General features: G+C 46.5%; 1 protein-coding gene across 11 annotated transcripts in view; it reads left to right on the top strand.

The window, feature by feature from the left end:
• ZC3H7B (zinc finger CCCH-type containing 7B) overlaps positions 1 to 23,619 on the top strand; it is a 49,653-nt gene that overhangs the window by 16,666 nt on the left and 9,368 nt on the right. For 6 of the 11 annotated variants that reach the window (XM_015628124.3, XM_015628119.3, XM_015628121.3 and 3 more), the window contains exons 9-18: positions 5,307 to 5,566; positions 7,006 to 7,354; positions 8,320 to 8,429; positions 9,288 to 9,450; positions 9,536 to 9,697; positions 10,561 to 10,766; positions 12,234 to 12,334; positions 13,028 to 13,209; positions 16,771 to 16,856; positions 22,255 to 22,388. In XM_015628124.3, the coding sequence (XP_015483610.1) occupies positions 5,307 to 5,566; positions 7,006 to 7,354; positions 8,320 to 8,429; positions 9,288 to 9,450; positions 9,536 to 9,697; positions 10,561 to 10,766; positions 12,234 to 12,334; positions 13,028 to 13,209; positions 16,771 to 16,856; positions 22,255 to 22,388 (1,753 nt within the window). Of the gene's footprint in view, positions 1 to 5,306; positions 5,567 to 7,005; positions 7,355 to 8,319; positions 8,430 to 9,287; positions 9,451 to 9,535; positions 9,698 to 10,560; positions 10,767 to 12,233; positions 12,335 to 13,027; positions 13,210 to 16,770; positions 16,857 to 22,254; positions 22,389 to 23,199; positions 23,410 to 23,619 lie in introns of those variants that run through there. The other 5 variants (XM_015628116.3, XM_015628125.3, XM_033514376.1 and 2 more) reach the window with 4 other exon arrangements.

Raw genomic sequence — 23,619 nt, 5'->3', positions numbered from 1 at the left:
GTGTCTCTTCTGCACAATCACAGCTTTGGTAACTAGGAGAAGGAAAAAGTGGTGCAAAGCCGGAGTGTTTTTCTTGCAAAAACAGCTTTTTGTCCAGGCCCAGTGAGAGACACGTCTGGGAGTCAAAAGGGTCTGCTGAGGTACACAGCTCTCTCCAGTTGTGTTTTCCTAAAGCTGCTCTTGGCAGAGCTTCTGAAACTCTGCTCCAAGGCAAAACAGTCCAGATAAAGTGAAGTTATGGTTGTTCGTGCTCTGAGTGCATATGGTCCTCCAACACACTGAGGCAGAGGAATTGAAAACAAAGGAGTTGGGAGGGACCCAGGGAGAGCCAAGTTCAGGGTTAGGCACCCAGGAGGAGACGAAGGAAGATTAACAGGGTTGCTTTTCTCATGCTGGGAAACAAGTGACCTTAACTCTGCCCCTGTAGAAGGGCTTGCTACCTTACCTGCTGGAGAACTGAACTTCTGCCTCTGAGCGCATCAGTCTTTGTTCCTTCGTAAGATAGCTCTGTGTGTGTGAAGGTAAGTGTGAGGACTTACCACCACAAGTAGCAATTGCTCTTTTTATAGAAAGAAACTAATTTTATGATTAAGGTGCTTTGGAAAGCATGTTAGTTCTCTGTTGAATGCTGATTTATTATCTGCTTGCTACATGAGATAATGAGACTCAGTTCTGTGAATTAAGGAGAGTTTTTCACATTATCTTGCTGTGCTAAAATTAACTGGACTCCTACTACAGACTAATGAATGACCACATCCAGTAAGCTCTTTATCTAATATGGATTTGGTGTAAGAGCAGCATGCCACCTTTGCTGCAGATCAGGCAGACAGAGCCTTTACTGCTAGAAAATCTTTGCAAAAGCATGGTAATTATGTGTTATCCGATTGCCCAGAGAGTGGTTGTCGTGGTTTAAAACTAATAACTAAGAAAATTACTTATTTCTTGCTGTGAGATATGGATTAGAATAAGGGCAAAACAGGCATAAAACTTAAAAGGATTAAAGAAAGTTTATTGACAAACAACAAGAATAAGAACACCAGAATAAACTTCCAGAAAAACCTTTTCATCCCTTATCTATTTACTATTCTCTCGTTCACATGACAACAGAGACAAAAACTGGAACTTTGGTGGTTAAAACAGTCTCAATTCTTGCTACAGTCTTTTCACCTGTCTTTGTAGAGAAACAGAAGCTTTTTCTTGTTAATTTATGGAGTTTCTCACAAGAAAACTATTTTTGTTATAGTTTTCCATTGCCCTGATATCAGCTGTCCAGAGCTGCTGTTATCAGAGCCCACTCCTCCCATTTTCACATCACTCTGAGATGTGTATGGGTCATGAGTCGAGGGATAGCATTTTTAAGGATGAGTATTCAAAGGTAAAAAAAGTTTTCTTCATTTGCTTCTGTGAGCTTCACTAGACAACAGTTTTCTCATTGCCTCTCAAGGCTTTAAATCTCCCAGCACTTCACTATACTATAATTACTCAAGTTTACACTTTGAATACTTTATTCCTCCCTGCATACTTATCATGAATTAAAGGAGTTTTTTCCAGGACTTCATTGTTCATCTCCATAGTTTTAACAGAAAAGTATTTCAGCTAAATTAAAGCATCTCCTTAATTTTCTATCTCTTCTGAAGCTTCTTTTCTTTCCTGTCACTGGTAGTTTATAAAGTCTCTTTTCATGTTGATCATTCTCCTTTTCTCTCTCTGGATAAAAAGGTTAATCCGCAAGTCTCATCTGGGTAATGAAAGAGTTAAAATCTTGCCCAGGCTGTTGTAGGTAGTTCTGTGGCTTCGGCCGGTGCAGGAACTGGAGCCGTCTGCGATGGAGAGTTCCCCATGGCTGCTCTGGAGAGTGTAGTCGCCGCCCCAGCCCGCTGCAGGTCCAGAGTCTCTCTCTCTTTCTTCACTCAGCAGTTTCTAGTGAATTTAGTTACAGCAAAAACCCTGCAGCCGAGCCAGAGATCGGCTCGGCCCGGCCCAGCCCGAGCCCGGGGAAAACCCCCCGCAGGGCCCGCATCTCCCGGACGGGAGATGCAGCAGGCCCAGCCCTGTCCCCGCCCGGCCACATGGCCTGGGCTGGGAACGGGAGGCCGGAACTCCGCCACTCTTCACAGCCAGGAAACAAAGAGAACTCAGAGAGCTCTGGTTTTACGCTTTAAGGTAGGGTTCACAAGTTAATCCCACTTTTCAATGGCCTAAACTGCTGTCAGTTCTCAGCAATGACCGATAATTGATCAGGAGAAAAGACTCTAGGCAGTTCTCAGCAACTTCAACTTTCTTAAAGGTAAAGTAACTCCATGACAGTGGTGTACCACCAGAATGGCTGTGGGTGCTGGGTACCCTGAGAGTTTCAGATTCAAAGATTTCTTTAGCAAGGGTTTTTGTGGTTGTTGTTTTGTTTTAAGATGCAGACTCTTGAAACCCTTTCTTCCATGTTTTGCTTGAAGTCATCTGATTAACTCAGCCAGTGCTGCAGAGAGACCATGGCTCAGATCTGGCTCAGTATGGCCATTGGCCAGCTAATGCACCAGGGAACCACTGGTGTTCTGGAGAACAGAGCTAGAAATAGTGCTTATAAAAGCTGTGTACTTCCCCCTTGGGGACAGGCAGATGTATGGCCAGAGAAGTCACCAGCTGTGGGGGCTTGGTATGGGAGACTTGGTTCATGGGGATGTATGGATAAGCCCCTCCTTGACCTTATAATAATATGTGGTGCTGAGTGTGATGACAGGGTCAGAAATTAGCAGGTGTGGGTCTGCCTGTGAGCTACTCATCGAAGAAAGCTGTTTTATTCTTTTAAGATGGAACAAATGTTAGGGGAATGCAGAGGATACATGAGCATTCTGTAAGGAGAATGTGTGAGATGTGGGTATCACAGCTGGTCAGTGAGGTCAGCAGATCTGGTGTCCTGAGGAAAGCAGGAATAGGAAAGGAGAGCTAGGAAAAGAGATTGGACAGAGTGGGAGGAGTGGCTGAAGGAATGACAGGGTTTGGGTGGTCAGGGCAGGGAGGAGTGGATATCTTCCCTCTTCCACTTACAAGTAGTGGAGCCTGTTGGTGCCTGCTCTTTTCCTGGCCCTTCACATGCACTGAGCTCTCATGTTATTGTCTGCTTTTGGTCATGCATTCAGTGTTTCCAGGTTTGGGGCCTCTTAGGGTGTGTGAGGGCCTCTGTTCTTTGCTTCCCAGTCTGAGTGGAAAATGCAGGGCCTCATTCATTCCTCAGAGAAGGCCTGAACTGCTGGATCCTTTGGGGCCCTGTCATTGTGCACCCTTTTGCTCCCTGCTGCATGTGTCCCCATCCCTTCTGGCATGTTCTGAACTTCTTGTTGGCCTCTGTAGGGATCTTGTCAGTACTCCAGATTTAAACATCTGAAAAATGGGAAGGCACAAGCCATCTCTTTGTACTGCAGGGAATCTGGCCAAGCTTCCAGCCATGAGAAAAGCTGGAGAGCTGGCTCCCTGGCGGATGGGGGTTCTGCACCAAAGGGAGATGAGAGAAATCATTGCAAAGGGGGCATGGGGTTGGAGCCAAGGCAGATTGGTGGGGCAGCTGCAAAACTACTACTGATGCACAGCCTTCCTTTGAGTCGCTGCCTGTAGGAAATGCATTCAGCTGCAGCACCAAAATCCTGTGTTGGATCCCATAAGGTACACCATGTGGTTGCCTTCAGTGGCACGCTTGATGACATGGAGACATGGACACTACCCCTGCTTTCCTTTCCCAGCACTTTCCTGCTTTTGTCATGGCTCAGCCTCCAGTGCCTTGCACAGTGACCTTTGCTGTGGTCCATCCATGTGGACCATTCACAACAAATACTGGAGGAAAGGTTGCAGAGGTTGGAGCTGTGCTCCTGGTGGAGTTAGAGATAAGGGGGCATGCCTGTGTTTGTCATCCCTGCTGTTGTTTTGTTCAGGACTTGGGGGTTTACCGGAATTGCTAATTTGCTGAGCTCTCTAAGAAGGCACCAGCACATTCCTGGGCCAGCAAAAGAGCAGTTTGCAGCCAGTAACAGAGCGTACTCACCCAGTCCCTGATGCAGGGGGATGTCCAAGTTCTTGTGGGGGCTGAGTGAACAGACCTGGTACAGACAGGATGCAGCATTTCTTGCTGGATCAAGTTTTATATCTCTAAAGCCTGTCTAGTTTCTTTCCCAATTTTATCAGTCTTTCTAATAAAAGCTATTGTCTCTCCTTCCAAACTTTGCCTTGCTTTTATAGCCTTAGTCTGTTGCAGTTACAGTGCAGCTAATGGGATGTGGATGCAGAAGGTAGCATCTTTGTCTTATTTCTTTTCTTTTATTCCAGGACATCTGCACAGGGGCAGAATTAAGGTAGTTTTGGTGCTTGGTTTGAGAACTGCAAATGTAACACTGCATTTTCCAAATTTCTAACATTTGAACTTTTTTTTTAACACTTACTTTTTTTGAGAATAAAATGCTCTTCTGTGAAGAATATGTGCTTGCAACCTTAACTTCACTTAACAGAGGTTTATATTGCATGATGGGAATATCTTACTACTTCAGTAATGTACTGGAGAGGGGAAGAAACCTTAAGGAAAACCACTGCCTCTTTCCTGGCTCGACCCTGTGTCCCACAAGTTCCCAAGGGCACATTTGCTGATCAGGTATTGAGGGGAGAAATGGATAGCAACCTCCCACTTTTGGACATCAGGAAGGATTCAGGAGCAGGGAATTTACTTGGCTAAAGACAACTAAAGCTTGAGTGAGTCTGATGGGGATTTTTGGGACAGATTGTTAGCACAACCTGATCTGACCACTCAATCTCTGACTCTCCTCCCAACAGGACCTTGTGATTTTTATCTTCTTCCATTTTGGATGCCTGGGTTTTTAGAGAGGGTGTGCAAGTAAGCAGGCTTTCAGCTGGGATATCAAAGCTCCATGAATTAAAAAAGGCAGTGACCTCTGCCAAATGCATTAGTGAGGAACATTAAAGAAAATACCAGGTGGTGGGTTATAGAGAAATTGTATTATGTGCCCCTTTAGTCCTGGCCACAGTGAATTCAGTAACTGCTCAGCCACAGGTTTTTTGTTGTTCCTGGTTGCTGTACATGCTTGCCAAATCTTGACAGTCAGACTGGGCACTGGCCTTTAGAATGTAAATGTATTTAGAATGTATTTCAGCTACTGGTGAGCCCTAGAGCCTCTCTTCTCAGAAAAATTGGCATACTTGGTTTTTGTGATTTGATGGAGTTGTACAGTATTGGTTTTACCATGTTGTGCTCTATTTGCCTCCTGCAAGAGGCTCTCCTGGTGACTGGCTCTGTTTCTCTCCCATCACAGACTGCTCTATGGACCTGCAGTGCCTCCCAGCTCCTGTGGCCACCTCCATCCCTGTGAATGAGGGGATGGCCCCTTTGCCCTCTGACTCAGATGCAAAGGGCTTGCCCACCTCACTTCCTGCTGCCAGCTTGCTCCCGTCTCCAGACTGTGTACCCTTGCCAGTGCCTGAGAACACGGAGGACTTCACAGATGGGGACATCATTGGGGAAGAGCTAGACTCCCTCCTGGATTCCCTTGCTGAAGGGTCACCATACCCTCTAGTAAGATGGGCACTGTGTGGGTCTGCTGTTTCTTTGTTCCAAATAGGTCCTTGGAGGATGAGGATGTGCATGCTGCCTCTCGTTCTCTTCCTGTCATTCTTTTCTCCTATCTCTTCCTCTGGCAAAACTCACTCGTTCTTTCCTTTATTTCTGCTGCTGTGAGTATGTAGAGTCCTTCTCCAAGCCTGCTTTGCTGTGTGCAGCTTCAGGGAGATGCCTCTCAAAATACACCCAAGGTAGCCTTCCCCTGACATTTCCTTCCATCTGGCCTCTCAGGTCTGTGAAATTGAAGCAAGTCTGAGAGTAGAAATTAGTGTGGTGAAGCAGGAATGATGGATGTATTTTATACAGTGGGCATGCTCTAGTTTCCTTGTATTTTGTGCAGGTTGCACTCAGACTAAGCTTGTTGAACAGGTCTGGGAGCTGCATAGACAATCTGTACTCATATTTATGTTGGATTTTAGTTGCCAGTGTTGCTTATGTTAGCCACCTTGGGTCTGGCAGCAGTGTAGTGATTTTCATGTTGGAAAAGCCCTGATGAGAGGCACCATGGGTCGTGATCATTACCCTGGCCTTTGCACTGTGTGTACTTGTCTGCCTTGTTTCTCGACCTGAGCTGGTTTAAGTGCCCAGCGCAGGACACTGCCTTGCAGACTGATGAACTCAATCCAACACCTCCTCAGGGATCCTGGTCCACACTGTTTGCAGTACAGAAAAACTGTAAGGTCTGTGGGAAGTCTGGAGGTGGATTGAGCTGCCAGGTATCCTTTTGCTCCAGCTAGTACAACACGCCCTTCATTGGGAGTCTGTTGCTCTGTTGTCATGGTTTGACCTCAGTCAGCAGCTAACTGCTCGCTCACTTTCTTCCTGCCCCTTCCCCAGTGAGAATAATTGAAAAAACCCCAAACTTGTGGCTTAAGATAACAGTTTAATAATTGAAACAAAATAAAATACAATATTAACAACAACAATAATAATAGAAAAAGAGAGAAAGGGAGGAATAAAACCCAAGAGAAGCAAGTGATGCACAGTACAATTGCTCACCACTTGATAACCAATGCCCAGCCTTCCTTGAGCAGCAGTTGGTGACCCTGACCAAATTCCCCCAGTTTATATCCCGGACATGATGTTCTATTGTATGGAATATCCCCTTGGCTTGTTCAGGTCAGCTGTCCTGGCCATTCTGTCCCCCATCTTGTGCACCTGCTCGCTGGCAGAGCATGGGAAATGGAAAGTCTTTGACTTAGAGTAAGCACGACTTAGCAATAGCCAAAACATCAGTGTGTTATCAACAGTATTCTCATGCTAAATCAAAAACACAGCGCTGTACCAGCTACTAAGAAAATTAACTCTGTGCTGGCCAAAACCAGGACATCTCTTTTTAGTCTTTGCTCCTCAATACTAATTCGCTATTTATCCTCCTTCCTGCTCCCCTGAAGTCTCTGGTCCAGGGCACCATTCCTACCAACCTGCCAACAGAGATGCCCCAGTTGATTCCTGTGTTTCCGGGAGGAACTCCACTCCTGCCTCCAGTTGTGACAGCCAGCATTCCTGTCTCCACCCCTCTGCCACCTGCCTCTTTTGGCCTGGTAATGGATCCCACCAAGCAGCTCTCCTCCTCCTCTGTTCTGGATGCCTTCGAGGCCCCACAAGGAGGAAGTGGTGGCTCCACTTTAGATTCGCTGGATTCCCTGGATCTGCTTCCATACACAGATACACGGCTTGATGCCCTGGACTCCTTTGGGACAAGCAGGGGGTCACTGGATACCTTGGACTCCTTTACCATTGGTAAGTGTGGGTAGGTAGGGGTGATATGGTTTCGTGTTGCCTTAGCTGTGAATGCATGCCAAAATTATTTCCTTCAATGCTGAGGATGTCTGTCTTGTACCTTTCTCTGCTGGTGTATATAACAGGAATATAAATGTAGAAGAGAGCAGGGAATTGTCTTGGACAGAGTAACTGATTATGTTTTGCTCAAAAGTAATGAGAAAAGCTGTAGGTTATGTAATCCTAGATAACCAGCATGGAGTGAAATCTAAAGAGGAGAAAGGAACACAGAGGTGTATAATGATGAGAGATGAGATTTAAACATTGCTGGGTGTCCAGAACACCTCCCTTGGCATAATTTGCTGGACTATAGCATGACTCCTCACCTTCCTCCTCAATGACTCTTTGCCATCTTGCACAAAGTGAGCAGAGTGGTGATGACTGTTTTAGATGATACAGGACCTTGTTGTGCTGGGCAGAATGGTAGAGGCCAAGGTGGGTGTTTCCCATCTCTGGATTCAGGGCAATGAGTGTCCTCTTGAATGGGGTTCTGAACTCTCATGGCACAAGGAGAAGATGGATGGTGGGCAAAGACTAAGTGCCCTCCTGTTCAGGAGGGAAGTGGGCTTCTTCTTGGTTAACTTATTCCCAGTATTGCAGTATATTCACAGCAAAAGTATTTTGAGAACAGCAGAGATTGGCCAGTCAGCACTTGAACACTCACATTCACCTCAGCTTTGGGTTGCCATTTTAGAAATGTCAGTTCTCAGCAGCATAGAATCGGGTTCAGTAGGATTTCTGGGACAAGAAGTCTTTCCTGGAGTTTTTCCGAGTCTAGACAGATGCTTTGGAAGGAAAGTATTAAAACATTGTGAAATAAATAAAGCAAATTAATTTAATTAGATGTTGTTTTTCCTTTTGTGAGTAGCACTGCTTCTGAGAGTGAAATGATTGTTTTTGTTTTGTGGGGTTCTTCTTTCACCCAGAAGAAACTAGCTCTCAGGAACTGCGACACGCACCTGGCAGCCAAAAGCCAGCCCCAGCGGTGAGTGAGCTACTGCCCCATGCTGACATCCCAGGGTGCTCTGGAGCCAAGGTAGTAGTGGTGGTGGTAGTGGTCACTTGGTGATGTAGTTAATTTGGGCCCCTCTTCTTACCCTGCCCTGCTGAGTGTTGCCTCTCATGTTGTGGCCAGGCAGGTAAAAGTTCCCACAGAGTCAGCAGGAAGACATTTGTTCCATCTTTGTTTTTATCTGTAACTCCATATTGCCAAGGTAAGCGTGGTGTGACCAAGGCTGGAGGGTCAGCAGGGGATCATGGAGGCCAGGGTCCCACTGTACGTGGCAGCCACATAATGCTCAAGGATGGGGCAGAGTCAGCCAAGTTTGACTTCAGGCTACTGAAGTTCTTTGCTGCTCTCTGCCCCTGTCAGGAGGCTTCTCCAGATGTTCTGCCTCTGTTCTATGTCTCCAGTCTTGGAAAAAATGGGGAGGATTAGTTAGCTTGGAACAAAAGTTATTCTTGAGTTCCTCTTAGCTGCTGGCCCTGTTAACATCAATGTGAATATCCCTGAAGATTGACTGATAAGCAGTTTGGGTTTTTTCTTACGTTGGGATATGGTTGATTTAAAAATCTTTCATTGCAGAGTAGATTGTGATGGAAGGAATGGGAAGGAGTGAGGAGGGCATTTTGTTTTGTGGCTCGTGATAGGAAACTGAGGTCTCTTACCAGTAAGAAAGAGGCCTATCTTTGAAGTGAAAACACCACAGTGTTCATTCTCTTTGGAAAAGTTGCATGCATCTCTTCTGGAAATGTCATTTCAGGTGTGAACATTTTGATGAGAGAGGAAATGAGACAGGTTTTGAGAGACTGGAGCGGGGCAAGGGGTTAGAGAGGTTTCTTGCCCATGTGGTTGCAGAGCTGAACAGAGAGAGGTGTGTGTGTTTTCACTCAGGTCAGCCTTGGTGGAGTGAGTCACCCAGCTGCGCCCAAGGCCACCGAGCACCTGCTGTCCCAGCCAGAACCAGTAATGCCCAACACAGCTCTGCTGGTGAAGAACCCCTTGGCGTCTACTCATGTTTTCAAACAAGCCTGTCATATCTGCTACCCCAAAACAGGTGATGCATTTGGTCTGCCACCAGAGCACTGGCACAGACTAGGAATTGGCTTTCCCCTGGCTGATGGGGTTATTCTCTCTGGCAGGGCCCAAGGCTGGCGATTACACCTATCGGGAAGGCTTGGAGCACAAGTGCAAGCGGGACATCCTGCTGGGCAGGCTGAAGAACTCAGAAGACAAGACCTGGAAGAGGATCCGTCCTCGCCCAACCAAAACCAACTTTGTAGGATCCTATTATCTGTGCAAAGGTGATCTGTGGCGGTTGGTCGCTGGAAAGGGGCTGTGCCAGGGGAGACTGGGAGGGAAATTCTGTTTGATATTGCCTACTGGCTGTGGGGTCTTCTGTTCCGTCAGTAGGATGGCTGTACAGTTCATGGACTGGATGGCTCAGTACAGTGAAGGGCAATGAGCTGCCATGTTGTGGAGAGCAGGCAGCTTCTAAAGTGGTAGAGCAGAAGAGTTCCAAAGGCTCAGTGAGCTGCTGCACACAGTCGAGCACTCAGAGCTGTTCTGCTGACATGGGCTTTACTGAGAACCTGCTTCCTGTAGATGTGCTCACATTAGTCCCCCTCAACCCAACTGCCCCATGGCAGGGCTGTGGTTCTGCCTAGGGAAAAACATTTTCTGCTTGCTCCTTTGCTCCAGCCCATCCCACGGTACCCACAGACAGTGTGACCAGACTGGTATCCCGAGGCAGTGTCATTACAAAGTACTTAATGAGGTGGGGAGGTTGTAAGAGCCAAGCTAAAATGGTTTCTTACTGCTGGGCCTATGGGAGAACTTAATCTGTATTGGCTTTAGAAGGGGTTAGTTAAGTCATGATCTGTCCCTGGCCAGGCACTGAATTAAAGCTGGCCTCTAGTTTTGAGATGGTTTTCCCCATAGCAGCATAACTGGAGATTATCACCATTTAGTAGTTTGCATTAACTCCTGAATGTATTGATATAGGTGAACTTGGGAGGAGATATCTTTTCCTTTTTCTTTTAGCTCTCAGTTTTTTTGCTTTCAGTTCCATGTGAGGCATGGGCAGTGGGAGAAGACAAGAGAGAGTTTAGTTTCTGACTGGGCTGCTCTGCCTGTGTGGTGGTGTGTGCTCTTTGTTGCTTTGTAGATATGCTTAACAAGCAGGACTGTAAGTACGGGGATAACTGCACCTTCGCGTACCACCAGGAAGAGATCGACGTGTGGACGGAGGAGAGGAAGGGGACCCTCAACCGTGACCTCCTCTTTGACCCGCTAGGTGGGATCAAGCAGAGCAGCCTCACAATTGCCAAGCTCCTCAAGGAACATCAGGGCATCTTCACCTTCCTCTGTGAGGTACAGAACTGGTGGGAGGGCACAGGCATCCACCATCTCTTCATATGTGTCTGGACCACTGATCTGTTGATAGTTGCCACCACGAAAATATGGTGGGATGACTGGAGTCAAAACTGGAGTGCTTACAACAGATGTCTGTAAACTCTTCAGGAAGGACAGGTGAGGAAGGAGAGGGAGTGGGGGAGCCCTCTGTGGTAGGGAGTGTTTTGACTGTCTAGAGTTTAACAGTGATGATGATGATAGAGTTGAGTGGTTATGGGTAGGAATTAGGGGAAGGCCGACAAGATGGGGGTCTTGTTACAGACCACCCAACCAGGGTGCAGAGGCAGACAAAATAATTCATAGGCAGATGGGATAAGTTTTGTAATTGTTGACCCTTTTTTTTTGTGGGAGACTTCAACTTAGCAGATGTCTGCTTTAAGTACAACACAGCAGGGAGGAAACAGTCCAGGAGGTTCCTGGAGTGTGTGGAAGATAACTCCTGAGACAGCTGGTGAGGGAAACAGCTAGGGAAGGCATCCACTGGATCTGTTTGTGAACAGAGAAGGACTGGTGGGTGATACAATGGTTGGAAGCCATCCTGGGCTCAGCAATCATGCAATGGTAGAGTTTTCAGTTCTTGAAGAAATAAGGAGAGGGGTCAGCAGAACTGCCACCTTGCCACTTCACCCTCTGAAGGGCAGACTTTAGTCTCCTTAGGAGCCTGGCTGACAGAGTAACTTGGGAGGCAGTCCTGAAGGGAAAAGGAGTCCAGGAATGTTGTACATTCTTCAAGAAAGAAATCTTAAAGGTGCAGGAGCAGGCCACCTGTAACACTGTGTGTCCCAGCCAGTGCCCTGCTCCCAGAAGGACAGTGAGCATTGTATGCACATGTGCAGGAGAAACGAGTGTTTTTCTTCCTTAGCCCTGCGTCTGAATCAGGTGCTCAGAGCCTCATGAGATCACCTGTCTCTTCCTCCATCTTGACATATTGCTTTGAATTGTAATTTAGCCCCAGTTACTTTAGAAATCAGAATTCCATAATGCAATAAATTCCCACTTGATGTCTATGCAGAGCTACTGAGTCGGTCAGTTGAGAATTGCCTCATATCATCTTAATGCTCTGCAGCACAGAGTTCCCTATGTTGGCAGTGCATGTAAAGGGACGTGTGTTCTTTGCTGTGAAGTGGCTGTTCTTTTATTTCTCCCTTGTCCTTGTTCTGTTGGGAAAGAATATGTGTCTCTGACCAAAATTTTTCCAACCACAATGGAAAATACTGTTGAGAATAAGCCAAAAAATGTTGTCCAGAAGCTTTTCCAGAGATTGACTTGCTTTATTTTAAAGCTCTGCCACAAAGTTTTCACCAGACTTGTTTCTAACTTTGAACATTAGAATAGGCTGGCTCTGGTTCTTCTTCCTCTAAGCGAAGTCGCTCTGGTTCACTGCTCTCTAAGATTTTCCCAGTATGCTAATTCTTCTCTTCTCAGATTTGCTTTGACAGCAAACCCCGGATTATCAGCAAAGGGACCAAGGACACACCATCTGTCTGCTCCAACCTTTCTGCAAAACACAGTTTCCATGACAACAAGTGAGTGAACAATTTTTTCTCCTGATGGGAGCCATCTCACATAATTCCAGCCAGTTTAACTCCAGGGCTCTGGTCTCTTTCTTCCTTTCCTCCCTATGGGTTCCAATCATAGGACAGCTCAAATCATAATAAATAGCACTATGGGCTTCACCCTGCATGTTTGCTCCTGGTGCTGAGGGATTTCAGGCATCAGCAAAGCCCTTTGGAGTCAGTCTGTTAAGTTTTCCATTGACTTAATTTGCCTTTCAGTTTGGCCTTTACAAAAAGGTCGAAACAAAGATCCTCTAGCTCAGGATCCTGCCTCTGACTGTCTGGTAGTGAATGTTTAGGAGAACAGGTATAACAAACATGTCAAGTACATAGCCATACAATTTCTTCTGGTTCCTGGGAACCTCAGAGGTGGGGAGATGCTGAACCCGTCATACCAACTCAGGGGAGTTGGTATCTTTGCTGTGTTTTTTGAAATGTGTCTGATCTCTGAACTTAGAGCATCACCCATGTGCTGAGAGTGAAAATAATTACCCAGGCTTGATAGGGCAGGAGGGCAGGGGTTTGCTTTTCCCAGAGGGAACCTGTCTCTTCTGGAGTCAATTTGCATGTGTCCTTTTACCTGTCCAGTCAAATGTCTGGATGTCATATGTAAGAAGGAGGTAGAGAGGGTTTGATCCTCTGGTGCTTTGTATTTTTCTGCAGGTGTCTGGTCCACATTGTGCGTTCCACCTCCCTGAAATATTCCAAGATCCGTCAGTTCCAGGAGCACTTCCAGTTTGACGTGTGTCGACATGAGGTGCGTTACGGCTGCCTGCGTGAGGACAGCTGCCACTTTGCTCACAGTTTCATTGAGCTCAAGGTCTGGCTGCTGCAGCAATATTCAGGTGAGTGTGACTTGGCTGGTGTTTTGTATACCTGAATTTCTTCCAGTGTGTAACCAGGGCCAGTTGAGAGGGGAAGAAGGTGATTTGGGAGTACTGAGAAGGTGTCACTCACTTGTGCAAAGTACTTACTCTGCCTCCTCAGGGTCACAAAAAATAGGACCAAGGTCTTCTGTGAGGTGATTTGGCCCTTGTCCATTTACAGGAACAGGGTTGTTATGATTTTCTGTCCAGAAGGCCTTTCCCTTGGGACCAGATGAATAAATTAAAATAATAATTAGGTAGAGCTCAATCCCAAGAGATGTTTTGTGCTTAGATCTTGTGCAAATGGCAGTTGGACCCCTGAGTGAACATGTCTTGCAGTGAGAATGGCAGCATGCAGAGGTGACAAAGCAGTTGGTTATCTAGAGAAGGCTGTGGATCTCCAGTTTCTCAAAACAAATTCACCAACAGCAGGAAATTGCAAGATGTTTGGTGTTTCCCAAAAAGCCTTGATGACATGCCTCAGAAGAGGGTTTTACAGAGATTATACTCAGGGAAATCATGTGGTGACACTGCCACATCTGGCACTTCCAGTCCTGTTTCTTAGTCTCGGATATATTGGGCTTTTTCTCTGGCTGCTGTCCTGTTGGCTGTGTAGATGCCAGTCCACCTGCAGTGCTACCTACATGTTTTTTCACCACAGGATCTCATTTAGTGCACCACCCAGCCTGGTAATGGGAGTACTTCAGAGAGGAAACACATTATGGATGTTTCTCACCATTCTTTGATGTCATAATTGATGTCCAGTGCAGTCCTTTGCCTTGGGTTCAGCTCATGAGGGACAGTGATGAACAAATAGAACATTGTGGCAAATGCCATCTTTAATCTTTCCGTTTGCCTTCATTTACTTGTGGCCTCAGGAAATTAAAAAAATTACAGCTTGGAGTTTCTAAGATAGCACATTTCCTGTGAGCCATGGGCTGCCACTGCCCTGCATGCTTGTGATACTGCTCATTGTACTCTGGGTACTCTGATATTCAAGTACCTTGCTTTTCTTCCCCATACCATGGTTGGTTTATTTTTGTTGTTTTGGTCTGGTTTTGTTATTTGAAAAGTTTCTTTGCTCCCTTCTTCCTTCCCTCTGTGTTCCTTTCTCTTCATCCTGCAGAAGAAATAAACTGATTTTTTTCTTCTTGCCTTCTTTACGTGAAGAAATGATTTCAAATGATTTTTAAATCATGCAGAGCCGATCATCAAGCCTTGTGCCTACTTCCACCTTTTCCAACAATAGGAGAGATATTATCTTGTGGGTTTTTTTTCCTGCAGGGCTCTATATATGAGCCTGCTTTCCTTGTGAGTTTGCCTCTCCCAGGTGTAGTGCCTTCATTATGGAAACTGAAATTAAAGGTAGTTGTTGCCATTCTCTGGGAATGCTTTAGCTTTGGAGCAGGAAGTTTCATTTGGGCACTATTTTCTCAGCAAGAATAGGAGGAGGGCAGCTTACGTTTGAAACACTTCACAGCTGTTTGAGCATTTACAGAGCTTTTGGCTTTGTTCATGGGAATAAAGGATTGTATTAGTGGAGTAAAGGTCCCCAAGATCTGAGAATTGGACAGGCAGGACTATTTTCTTGTTCACTGTGGCTTTTCACAGACATCTCTTGCTATCTTCTTCCACTAGTGGTAATAACAGACTCTTTGTCTTCACTAATGATGTTGCAAAAGATGCTGAAATGTTAAAAGTAATCAACACATAGGCCTTTTGGTTCCCAGCTCATTTCTTTGTGACGGTTCATGCTTTGAAAAGCTGATAGATTGGAAACCATCCTTTCCCATTTGGGAGGGTTTTTCTTTCCCAGTCACCACATTTCTAGACTCTGTTGTTGAAATAGTTCAGAATTCTGGAACTGGAAGAAGGCAGTCACAAGAACTACATTTGAAATTCAGTCATGAATTTTGAAATTTCACATTTGAAATACAGACAAAACCTGTATATGCTTCTCCCTATGGTTCTGCACCCCAAGGATCGCAGGTGTGTGGAATGGAGAAGGTGGGAGCCGCTTCAGCCCTTTCCCTGCCATGTTCAGTGCAGCATGTTAACTTTTTGTTGTGATTTTCCTAGCTTTAGAGCTTTTGTCTGCAAAATACAAATCATCATTGTGTCCAACCCTGGAATACTTGGACATGGGAGAGGGAGTTGCAGTTTTTCTGACTCTGCACCATTTCTTCTGGAATTAATGGTTAAGAGGTAGAATATTCACCAACAGCTCTGATCTGTGAGCAGTACCAGTTATGCAGTAGCTGCCATTTTAAAGACCTGAGCAAATGTTCTTGAAGAACGGTGAAGTTTTCTGAGTGCTTTTCATCCTGTTCAAGCCCTGTGCAAATGGCAGCAGTGTTGCCTGATGGGGACATGAACAGCCAAAATCAGACAGGAAAACTGAGGTCAGGAATGCTGTGATTTACCCAAGATACACACAGCCTAAGCTGATATGAAAACTTTGGTGGCCCTTAAGTTCTGGAACGTGCTGTCTCCCAGATCAAAGATTGTGTTTGTGTAATACTCCTGGGGAACACCTCACTTCAGTAATAAAAGGCATCAGCAAAGCAATCAAATTTGCAATGTCTGTGTCCTGGGGATACTGCATCAAGACCATTCTCAGAACCCTCCTTGTTGCAATCAGCTGCCTGTGCAAGATACTTGCTTCAGTTTGTTTTGGCATCTGTCTTGGCTTTTTAGAGCACTTAATAACTTGAATGCCCATCTAGCTGGCTGGTGCTAACAGAGGCTGTTCCCTCACCACTTGAGCTGGTCAGGAGCTCATTCCTTAGATAAGGTCTGACCGATCCTTTTTCTTGCTGTCTGATGTTGTATTTCTGATATCTGAGACCTTTCAGGTTTTTCCTTGCTGGTTATCTACTAGCAGCTGTTCCTTGGTTGGTTTTGCACTGCTGGTCTTTTCTTGCTGCCTTGGTTGTGCTTGCTGTCTATGTGTGTTGAATTTCAAATTTTCTCTGCCTATTGATTGATGGGGAGCCCACTCAACTTGAAGGTGTAACAGGCTAATTAATCCCAGCAGGTAATAGGTGAGACTTCTGGGGTCTTGGAGATGCTAGATGTCTCAGTGGGTATCTGTGATCTCCCAAGCTAGAAGCAAAAACTCCATATATAGTAGATCAATAGTAACAAAGCTTTGCCTTTAGGATCTTGGTAGAATCTGTTGATACAGGGTTGGGGTCAGCCTTGGTCAAGTTCTTGACCCTTATGAAGAATTATTGGCTTGGAAGCAGTGTCTGGGTCCTTTGCAGACTGCCTAAGCAGAAATCCAGGTCTGAACAAGCCCAGGATACCGAACTCTTCTCCTTTTGTTTGACTTGTGTAGAGTGGAGCTTCCATAGCAAGGCATTAGACATGTTCTGTGGTGAGTTCTGTCACAACTTAGTCCTGACATTACCAGGGTGTCTGCTGGGAGCTGTCAGCTATTCAGGGGTTACTCACCCCAAACTAAAAAGTCCTACAACCCCTCCCTCTCTCTCTTGGCCAAGGGAGTGTAGCTCAGTTCTGTCTCCTTATTGCTCCCAGGAATGACCCACGAAGATATCGTGCAGGAGTCTAAGAAGTACTGGCAACAGATGGAGGCACATGCCAGCAAACCAGCCAACAGCGTGGTAAGTAAGGTCCACCTAGGGCTTGGAGCCAGATTTTGTTCCAAACGGTTCCAGCCCTTTGTCTCTTTTCCTCCCACTATTGACAAGTGCCAGGCGGAGCAGGCTGGCCATTGAGGTGGAGGAGAGCTGAGAGCTTTCCTGCTTGCAGTGCTGGTGTTGAGCTTTGTGCCTTATTTTGCTGTGTTATTTTCTGCTCTGTTTCCCTGCTAGGGTGAAGCCTCCAGGTCACTGAGGGCAGCACACACAAGAATGGTGTTTCCTGTGACACCCTGCTGGTGAAACTGGGAGATATTGGGGCAGTCGCCACACAGTGGGGACCAAATGTGTCCTGCTGCCCTTTAGTGGCCAAGGGACGGTAGAGCAGTTTGAAGGACTTCTGAGGAATGACTCATGACCTACAGAACTGATCTAAACACAAGAGTGGGTGGAACTGGCAGCCCAGGTGCTGTTGAGGCTGACAGAGACCTTAGTGGTGCTTTACCAGGAGGAGACTGGGAGATTTGCCTTTTCTTTACCACCAGTCTTTCAGTGTGGAGGGCTGCACCCTCCAGCACTGCCAAGAGCATACCAGGGTAGTGTGAGAGGGGTTACAAGCAAAGGGTTCTTCCTTTGTTTACTTTTCTGTGTCTTGTTGGCTATGGGCAGTGCTGTCTTATCCTTTTCTTTTTTTTTTTAACCCCAGAGGGGATTTCTGTACTGTAGGAGCAGAGCCCACCCCATGAGGACAATTCACAGCCCAGTCCTGAGGTTGAAATAAAGCAGTTTTTGCCATTAGAACAGGAGAATGGTTGTGAAAGTGGCATAAATCCTTTTTGTTCCCACTTGGCAACTTTCTTTAACCTTGGTGGACCTGAACTTGCCATCGCTTGGCCTGTGCCTTAGTGTCTAAGCAAGAGTGTTTCACCTTTGTGTGGGATCTGTCACCCTGGAGCTTCCTCTGCAGAGACCAGTGCTGAGTACAGTCTGTGAGCACCCTGTGGAGGAGGTGTTTTATAGGAGAGAAATGTGAGTCACTCATGCGATGTTTAGCCGCTGGTTTTTGTCTTGGTTGTGTGCCAACAGAAGTGTTCTGAAGGCTGTAGGGCACTGGGTGGGGAAGCATCAGTGGAAAGGTCTGATGGGCATAGTTTAGCCTAACAGAAAAGATGTAGGTGACTGCACTGACACTTGCAGTGGGTTCTGTGTCCAACTATGCACTGGTTAAGCTGCATGAGATGGATTCATCTGCTGAGGGGATGCTCAGCTCTAAACCTGTGTACCTGTTGTGGTCTGAAATGGTTGAAAGAGAAGAATGGCAAGCAGCAGTCCAGAATAACCAAGGTCTCTAGTTCCCAGAACTGTCTGATTTGCTTAAGGAATATGTTCTAGCCTCTCAGGAAGCTAAGCAGGACAAGTTTCTACATCCTGTATTATATGCAAAGTGGATGATCTGAATGGTCCCTGCAACCAGAGCTGGTTGTGATTTCTTCTGCCTTGTGTGAGGACAGAGGCAGTGGCCTGCATCTCCACATGGGAGGAAACTAAATGTGATTTTGCAGCAGTTTGTGACAGCAGTTGGATTTATATCATCAATCCCTGCTCCATATGTGCTTTGCCCCAAGAGCACAGTCCAGAGATTGGTTCTGTCCTGCCTGCTGTGAATTTACCTGCATTTTCAAGAAAGCTCAGTCTTGCCATTCTCTGTGTATAATGAGGGGATTAAAAAAAAAGATTAATGGACAGCTGTTTTCCTGTAAGCCTTGTAGCTTCAAATTCACCTTTGTCTGGAGGTGCTGCTGCTGGAAGGATAAGCTGTACAGTAGGCATGGTCAGAGCATGTCCTCTGAAGCACATGGGATCTGGATGCTAAGTGAGGGTTCCATTTCTGGCTGCTGGGGCTTGCAGGGGGCAGAGGATCAGGAAATTAAATGCTAAAGCCTGCTACATCAGGGGATGGGCAGAGAGCTACAGTTTCTGGGCCCTATGGGCAGTGCTAGGGCTAGTGATCAGTGGCAAAGTCTGGCTGTGCCCCACAGATGCCTGTCACAGAGCTGGACTGCACGCACCACCCTTCCAGGGTGCAGAGGCAAAGCAGCAGTCATGCTGGTACAGCGAGAAAATGCCTACCAGCAGCACCACCAGCTGTCTTTAAGGATTTGCAGCCTGGCATTGGCACTGGCACTGTGCAGGGGGACAGTCAAGTCAGTCAGCTGCATGTGTTTGCAGTAGCACACCATGGCTTTGGCAACAGCACAGAGGGCTGTACTTTGGGATGAGACTCTGGCTTGCTGCCGAAGACCCTGCGGGCAGGACTAGCTATCTGTTGAGAGATGTTTACTTTTGCCATTGTTTTCTCCTGTCCAAGCAGGCTAACGTGACTCAGAGTTTTCTCAGTGTCCTTCCAGCTTTCAAAATTGGCTGCCTGGCAAAGACAACTTCCCAGGAGTGCTGTAAAAACAGACCCCTCCTTCCCACCATCCCATGTGATCCACTCTCACTCCAGTGCCCTTTGGTCAGCGGAAGCAAAGTTGCTCTGGAGGATTTTGCTGCACTTTTTGTTCAGCTGCCAGCTGGACTTAGCACCTGGGGCTGCCCAGTTGTGGAGAAAAGGGGCGGGCAGCATGCAGGGGCCCAATAGCTGTGACAGTGAAAGTCAAGAGGCTTAGTAAGAAATGAAAAATGAAGATACACTGCTTGCCAAGCACCAGCTGGGAATCTTACATTTGGTCCCATAAATTTGGCCTCACAGAAGCTTCTGTAGGAGTAAACCCAGTGGCCACAGATTGAAGAGCCAGTCAGCAGGAGGGGCTGCTGTAGGGAGCTGGGTGCCCTCCCATTGCATCCCTGTAAATAGAGGGGTTGTAGCCCTCATTTTTTCTGTTTTTCAAGAGCTGTTTTGTTTTTATTCCCTTAGCCAGCACCAGAACCCCCATGAAAGCTGACCCCAGAATTATCAATTTAAGCATGGAGAAGGAAAAATGTCTCCATTAAGGAGTACTTACACCTAAGTACTGCTCACTCAGTTAGGTGGCTGAGTAACCTGGGCTCCTCATATAGTCCCCTGAGGCATGTGGCTCCTCCAGAGAACATTTCAGTATTGCTCAGAGGAGTTCCTGAAGCTGGGAGACATGAGTGTCCATGTGCAGGGTCTGTTGCTTTCTGCAGAGCCTGAAGTGGAGAGCTGTCGTGCCAGAGACTTGTATTTATTTGGTTGCCATGGTGCATAGCTAGCACTATATTGTCTGGCTTCATAGCAAGGGGTGGTGCCATAGCCCACGGCACTTTTGCCTAGCTTCGTCTGCTAGAACCTCATGTGATATAATTTCCACGCTGTTGGGTATCAGCAGCCTGCCAGGTATGTGTCTTGCCTTTGCAAATACAGTCATGTAGCATTAACAGCAGCCGCTTTGATTTTTTGCTTGGCTCCTAATCCCCTGGGAGCATACATGCCCACTGGTTTGACCAGCAGTTTGCATGACTCAGATGAAGAAATGCACGGGGCTTCTTTTGGTTAAGAATCTGTGGAAAAAGCAGCCCAGATTACCACAACTACCTGAGAGATATTTTCTTTCTCTCTGATCTCTTGTCCCTTCTGGAGAAAGTGTTTAGTTTTGCTGGGTCAGAAGGTTTGAGCAAAGCTTCCTGTCTGTGCTGAGAGATATGTCACCAGGAGGATAGCATGGGATTGACAAAAGGCAATACACCAGCAGTGCCATTTTGTTAGCATAGGCCTATAGGTTTGATAGGTCAGTAGTGAGCTGTAGTGGAATTTCCTTTGGAGACCAAGTGGAGATTAAAGCTACTGTTCAAAGGACATAGCTGAGAGGGAGGCACTTTATTGCCTTCCATGGTAGTCTAGATCTCAACTCTGCGCATCCCACAGCCAGCTACTTTGATGAGTTCTTAGTGGTCACCAACACAGGTGACAGCTGACAGCTGTCATCACAGCAAGTGATAAACAAGTTGTGTGCTGGGAGCCACCCATTCTCAAAGGTCATTCTCACAGACAAGTAGGCCAGAATCGCTGCTGTTTTTCAAAAGAGATGCTGGTTCTCTCAGAGGATCCTTTTGCAGGGACATCAGAGAATTGATGGCTTCATGTAGGCAGCACAGGCAAGGTTAGCCCCCCAGTCAGATTTTCACAGTGACAGAACCCTTTATATGTCACCTCTGGTTCTCCAAAAGACTAGGTCTGGAGAATGCAGAGTGGTAGTTGATAGCTGATGTGGCATCTCCTGGGAAATGCTTTGATTCTGTGCTGTCTGTACTTGCTGTTTTCCCTTCACCAAGGGATGCAGCCAGGTCCATGCTGTTGCTAATCAGTTGCTGGCAGAAACCTGCTCTTCAGGGACACGGCTTGCATGTCTGGTTATTGTGAGATGCTCGGGGTTAAAGTCAAGGCATGGTAGGTGGGACAGGCTGCTGATGTGGCTGACAGTCAGAGAATTGTTTTGCTGGTGCGTGACCTTTGTGCTTCATGGTCAGCTCGATGACCAGGGTGTTCTCTTGTACTCTCACATATTCCTGTGCCCAGGGCCACTGGCATCCAGTCAGGTTTGTTTTTCAGTTTGGAAATGAACTGGAGACACCAGACTCATCTTCTTCCAGTGGTGATATAGAATGCAAACAGTTTTCCAGATATTTTCTCAGAAAACATGAGGCAGCAGTGATATGAGATTGGGTCCCTTTTTCCTATCTTCTCCAGAATCTGTCAGTCATAATCCCAAACCAGTTTTCTCAGGTGGGATGGGGGCAATAATAAGTGGAATGCCTGAGAAGATATGAAATATGTGCATTATACCTCTGTCCAGAGACTATGATTTAACTGCTTGGGAAACCCAGTACAGAGGAACTGTGAGAGATGGAAACCTGCCCAGAAAAGGCTTGAAAGGATATCAGCAAGAGGACCCAGCTCTGACTTCATTGTGTCAAATGTTAGGTGCGACATGAGGTTCTTGGTCCAAAAGCAGGAGTTTTGGGTCCTGCATTGTGATATGGTCCCACTTCCTCCCAAGGGGGCTCTCTCTGTGTGACCAAGCACTCTTCACAGGCAGAGTGGACATGGATTGCCCTCCCCACAGGGAAGTGGGGCTTAAGCTCTGGGGCAGGACTCACAGAGCTTGTATGCAGATATACACTGCAGGGGTTTCATAGCCAGGCCTGGTCAGTGCTGGAAGCTGCCAGGCTGTCTGTACTTTTGGCCAGATGTCAAAGCCCAGGAAATCATGCTGAAGCAAGCAGTGGTTTTGCTCTTGTCCAGTATCTCATTGGGCCACCAGCTAACACTGGCAAAGGAGAGCTGATTTAATCTGGCTTGTAGCTGGCACACAGGCATGTGGGGAACTGCCAGCATCTCTGTGGCAGGTTTGGGGGGTGCATTTTGCCTCTGTTCACTTGAGGCTGTGGTTCTTTTCCCCAGGCTTCTTCGCGGACTCCCACGTCAAGCACCTTTGACCTCCAGATGAAATTTGTTTGTGGCCAGTGCTGGAGGAACGGGCAGCTGGTGGAGCCAGATAAAGACCTCAAGTACTGTAGTGCCAAAGCCCCCCACTGGTGAGCAATTCAACCTTCTCTTTCCTCTATCCCTCTTCAAGGGCAAGAATTTTTCATCCTACCTTCTTCAGGGCTTCATTTGGCATCTTTGGAAAAAGCTGTAAGGTTTCCTAGCAGCCTCTCACTGCTCAGGATGTTCATCACTATAGCAGGCATTGTAGATAGCTGTTTTCCAGTTTCCTTCTCTCTTTACTGTGTGTATTTGCTGCCAGCATTATGCAGACTGTTACTCCTGGCATAGGCAGTCCAGCTCCCACAATTCCCTTTTCTCCCAGTTCCTATCATTTCTTCTTACCAAGAGCACAAAGAACGTTCTCCTCTGCAGTGTTTATACTCCTGGCTGTTTGCATATGTATGTTAGGTCACAATTAACAATGATTCAAGATATTCTGCTTCCTTTTAAATTAGTTTCCCTTGGCTCTTTCATTGCTTTCGTTGCTCCTCTGTGATGCATGTCATGTCTGTTTGCACCTCTTGACTCCTTGGGGCCTATGAGAATGGTGTGATAGAAGCAATGAATCATAGAAGAGTTTGGACTGGGAGAGACCTTTAAAGGTCATCTAATCCAGCCATCCTGCAATGAGCAGGCACATCTTCAACTAGATCAGGTTGCTCAGCCTGACCTTGAATGTTTCCAGTGATGGGGCATTTACCACCTCTCTGGATTGTGCTAGTGTTTCAACACCCTCATCATAAAAAATTCCTTCCTTATATCTTGTCTGAATCTACCCTCTTTCAGTTTCAAGACACTACCCCTTGTCACAACACTACAGGCCCTACTAAAAAACTTTGTCTCCATCTGTCTTACAAGTCCCCTTGAAGAGAAATATTGGCTGGGAAGTCATGGGTCATGGAAACTGTGGCCTGTCTCACCCAAGCAGCCTGCAGGGATAGGATGGAAGGGTTTATAGAACCTCTCTTCCCATAACACAAGCCACAAAGGCCCAGCCCAGCTTCCTCTTGTAAATGTAAGACTTCTGTTGAAGAAGAGACAGAGGCAGAAGTTTCTGGAGGAAGTAAGCAGGTGAGATTGCTTTCTGGGATGGGAAAAATAATACCTCTTTGTGCAGCTGCTGAATTGAGCTGGAGTTTTTGCTCAGGGTATCTCCTGGTGATCCCTTGCTAGAGCTGCAGGAGGATAAGTCTTGGCACTGTTCATAAGGCAGTGCTTGTAATGACTTGCATTTCTATTGCACCTTTCAAGCAGAAAATATTCCCAAGTGTTTTTCAT

This window comes from Parus major, chromosome 1A, assembly GCF_001522545.3.
Source record: "Parus major isolate Abel chromosome 1A, Parus_major1.1, whole genome shotgun sequence".
In the NCBI taxonomy this organism is placed as follows: domain Eukaryota; kingdom Metazoa; phylum Chordata; class Aves; order Passeriformes; family Paridae; genus Parus; species Parus major.
This window is presented reverse-complemented; position numbering and strand designations above follow the sequence as displayed.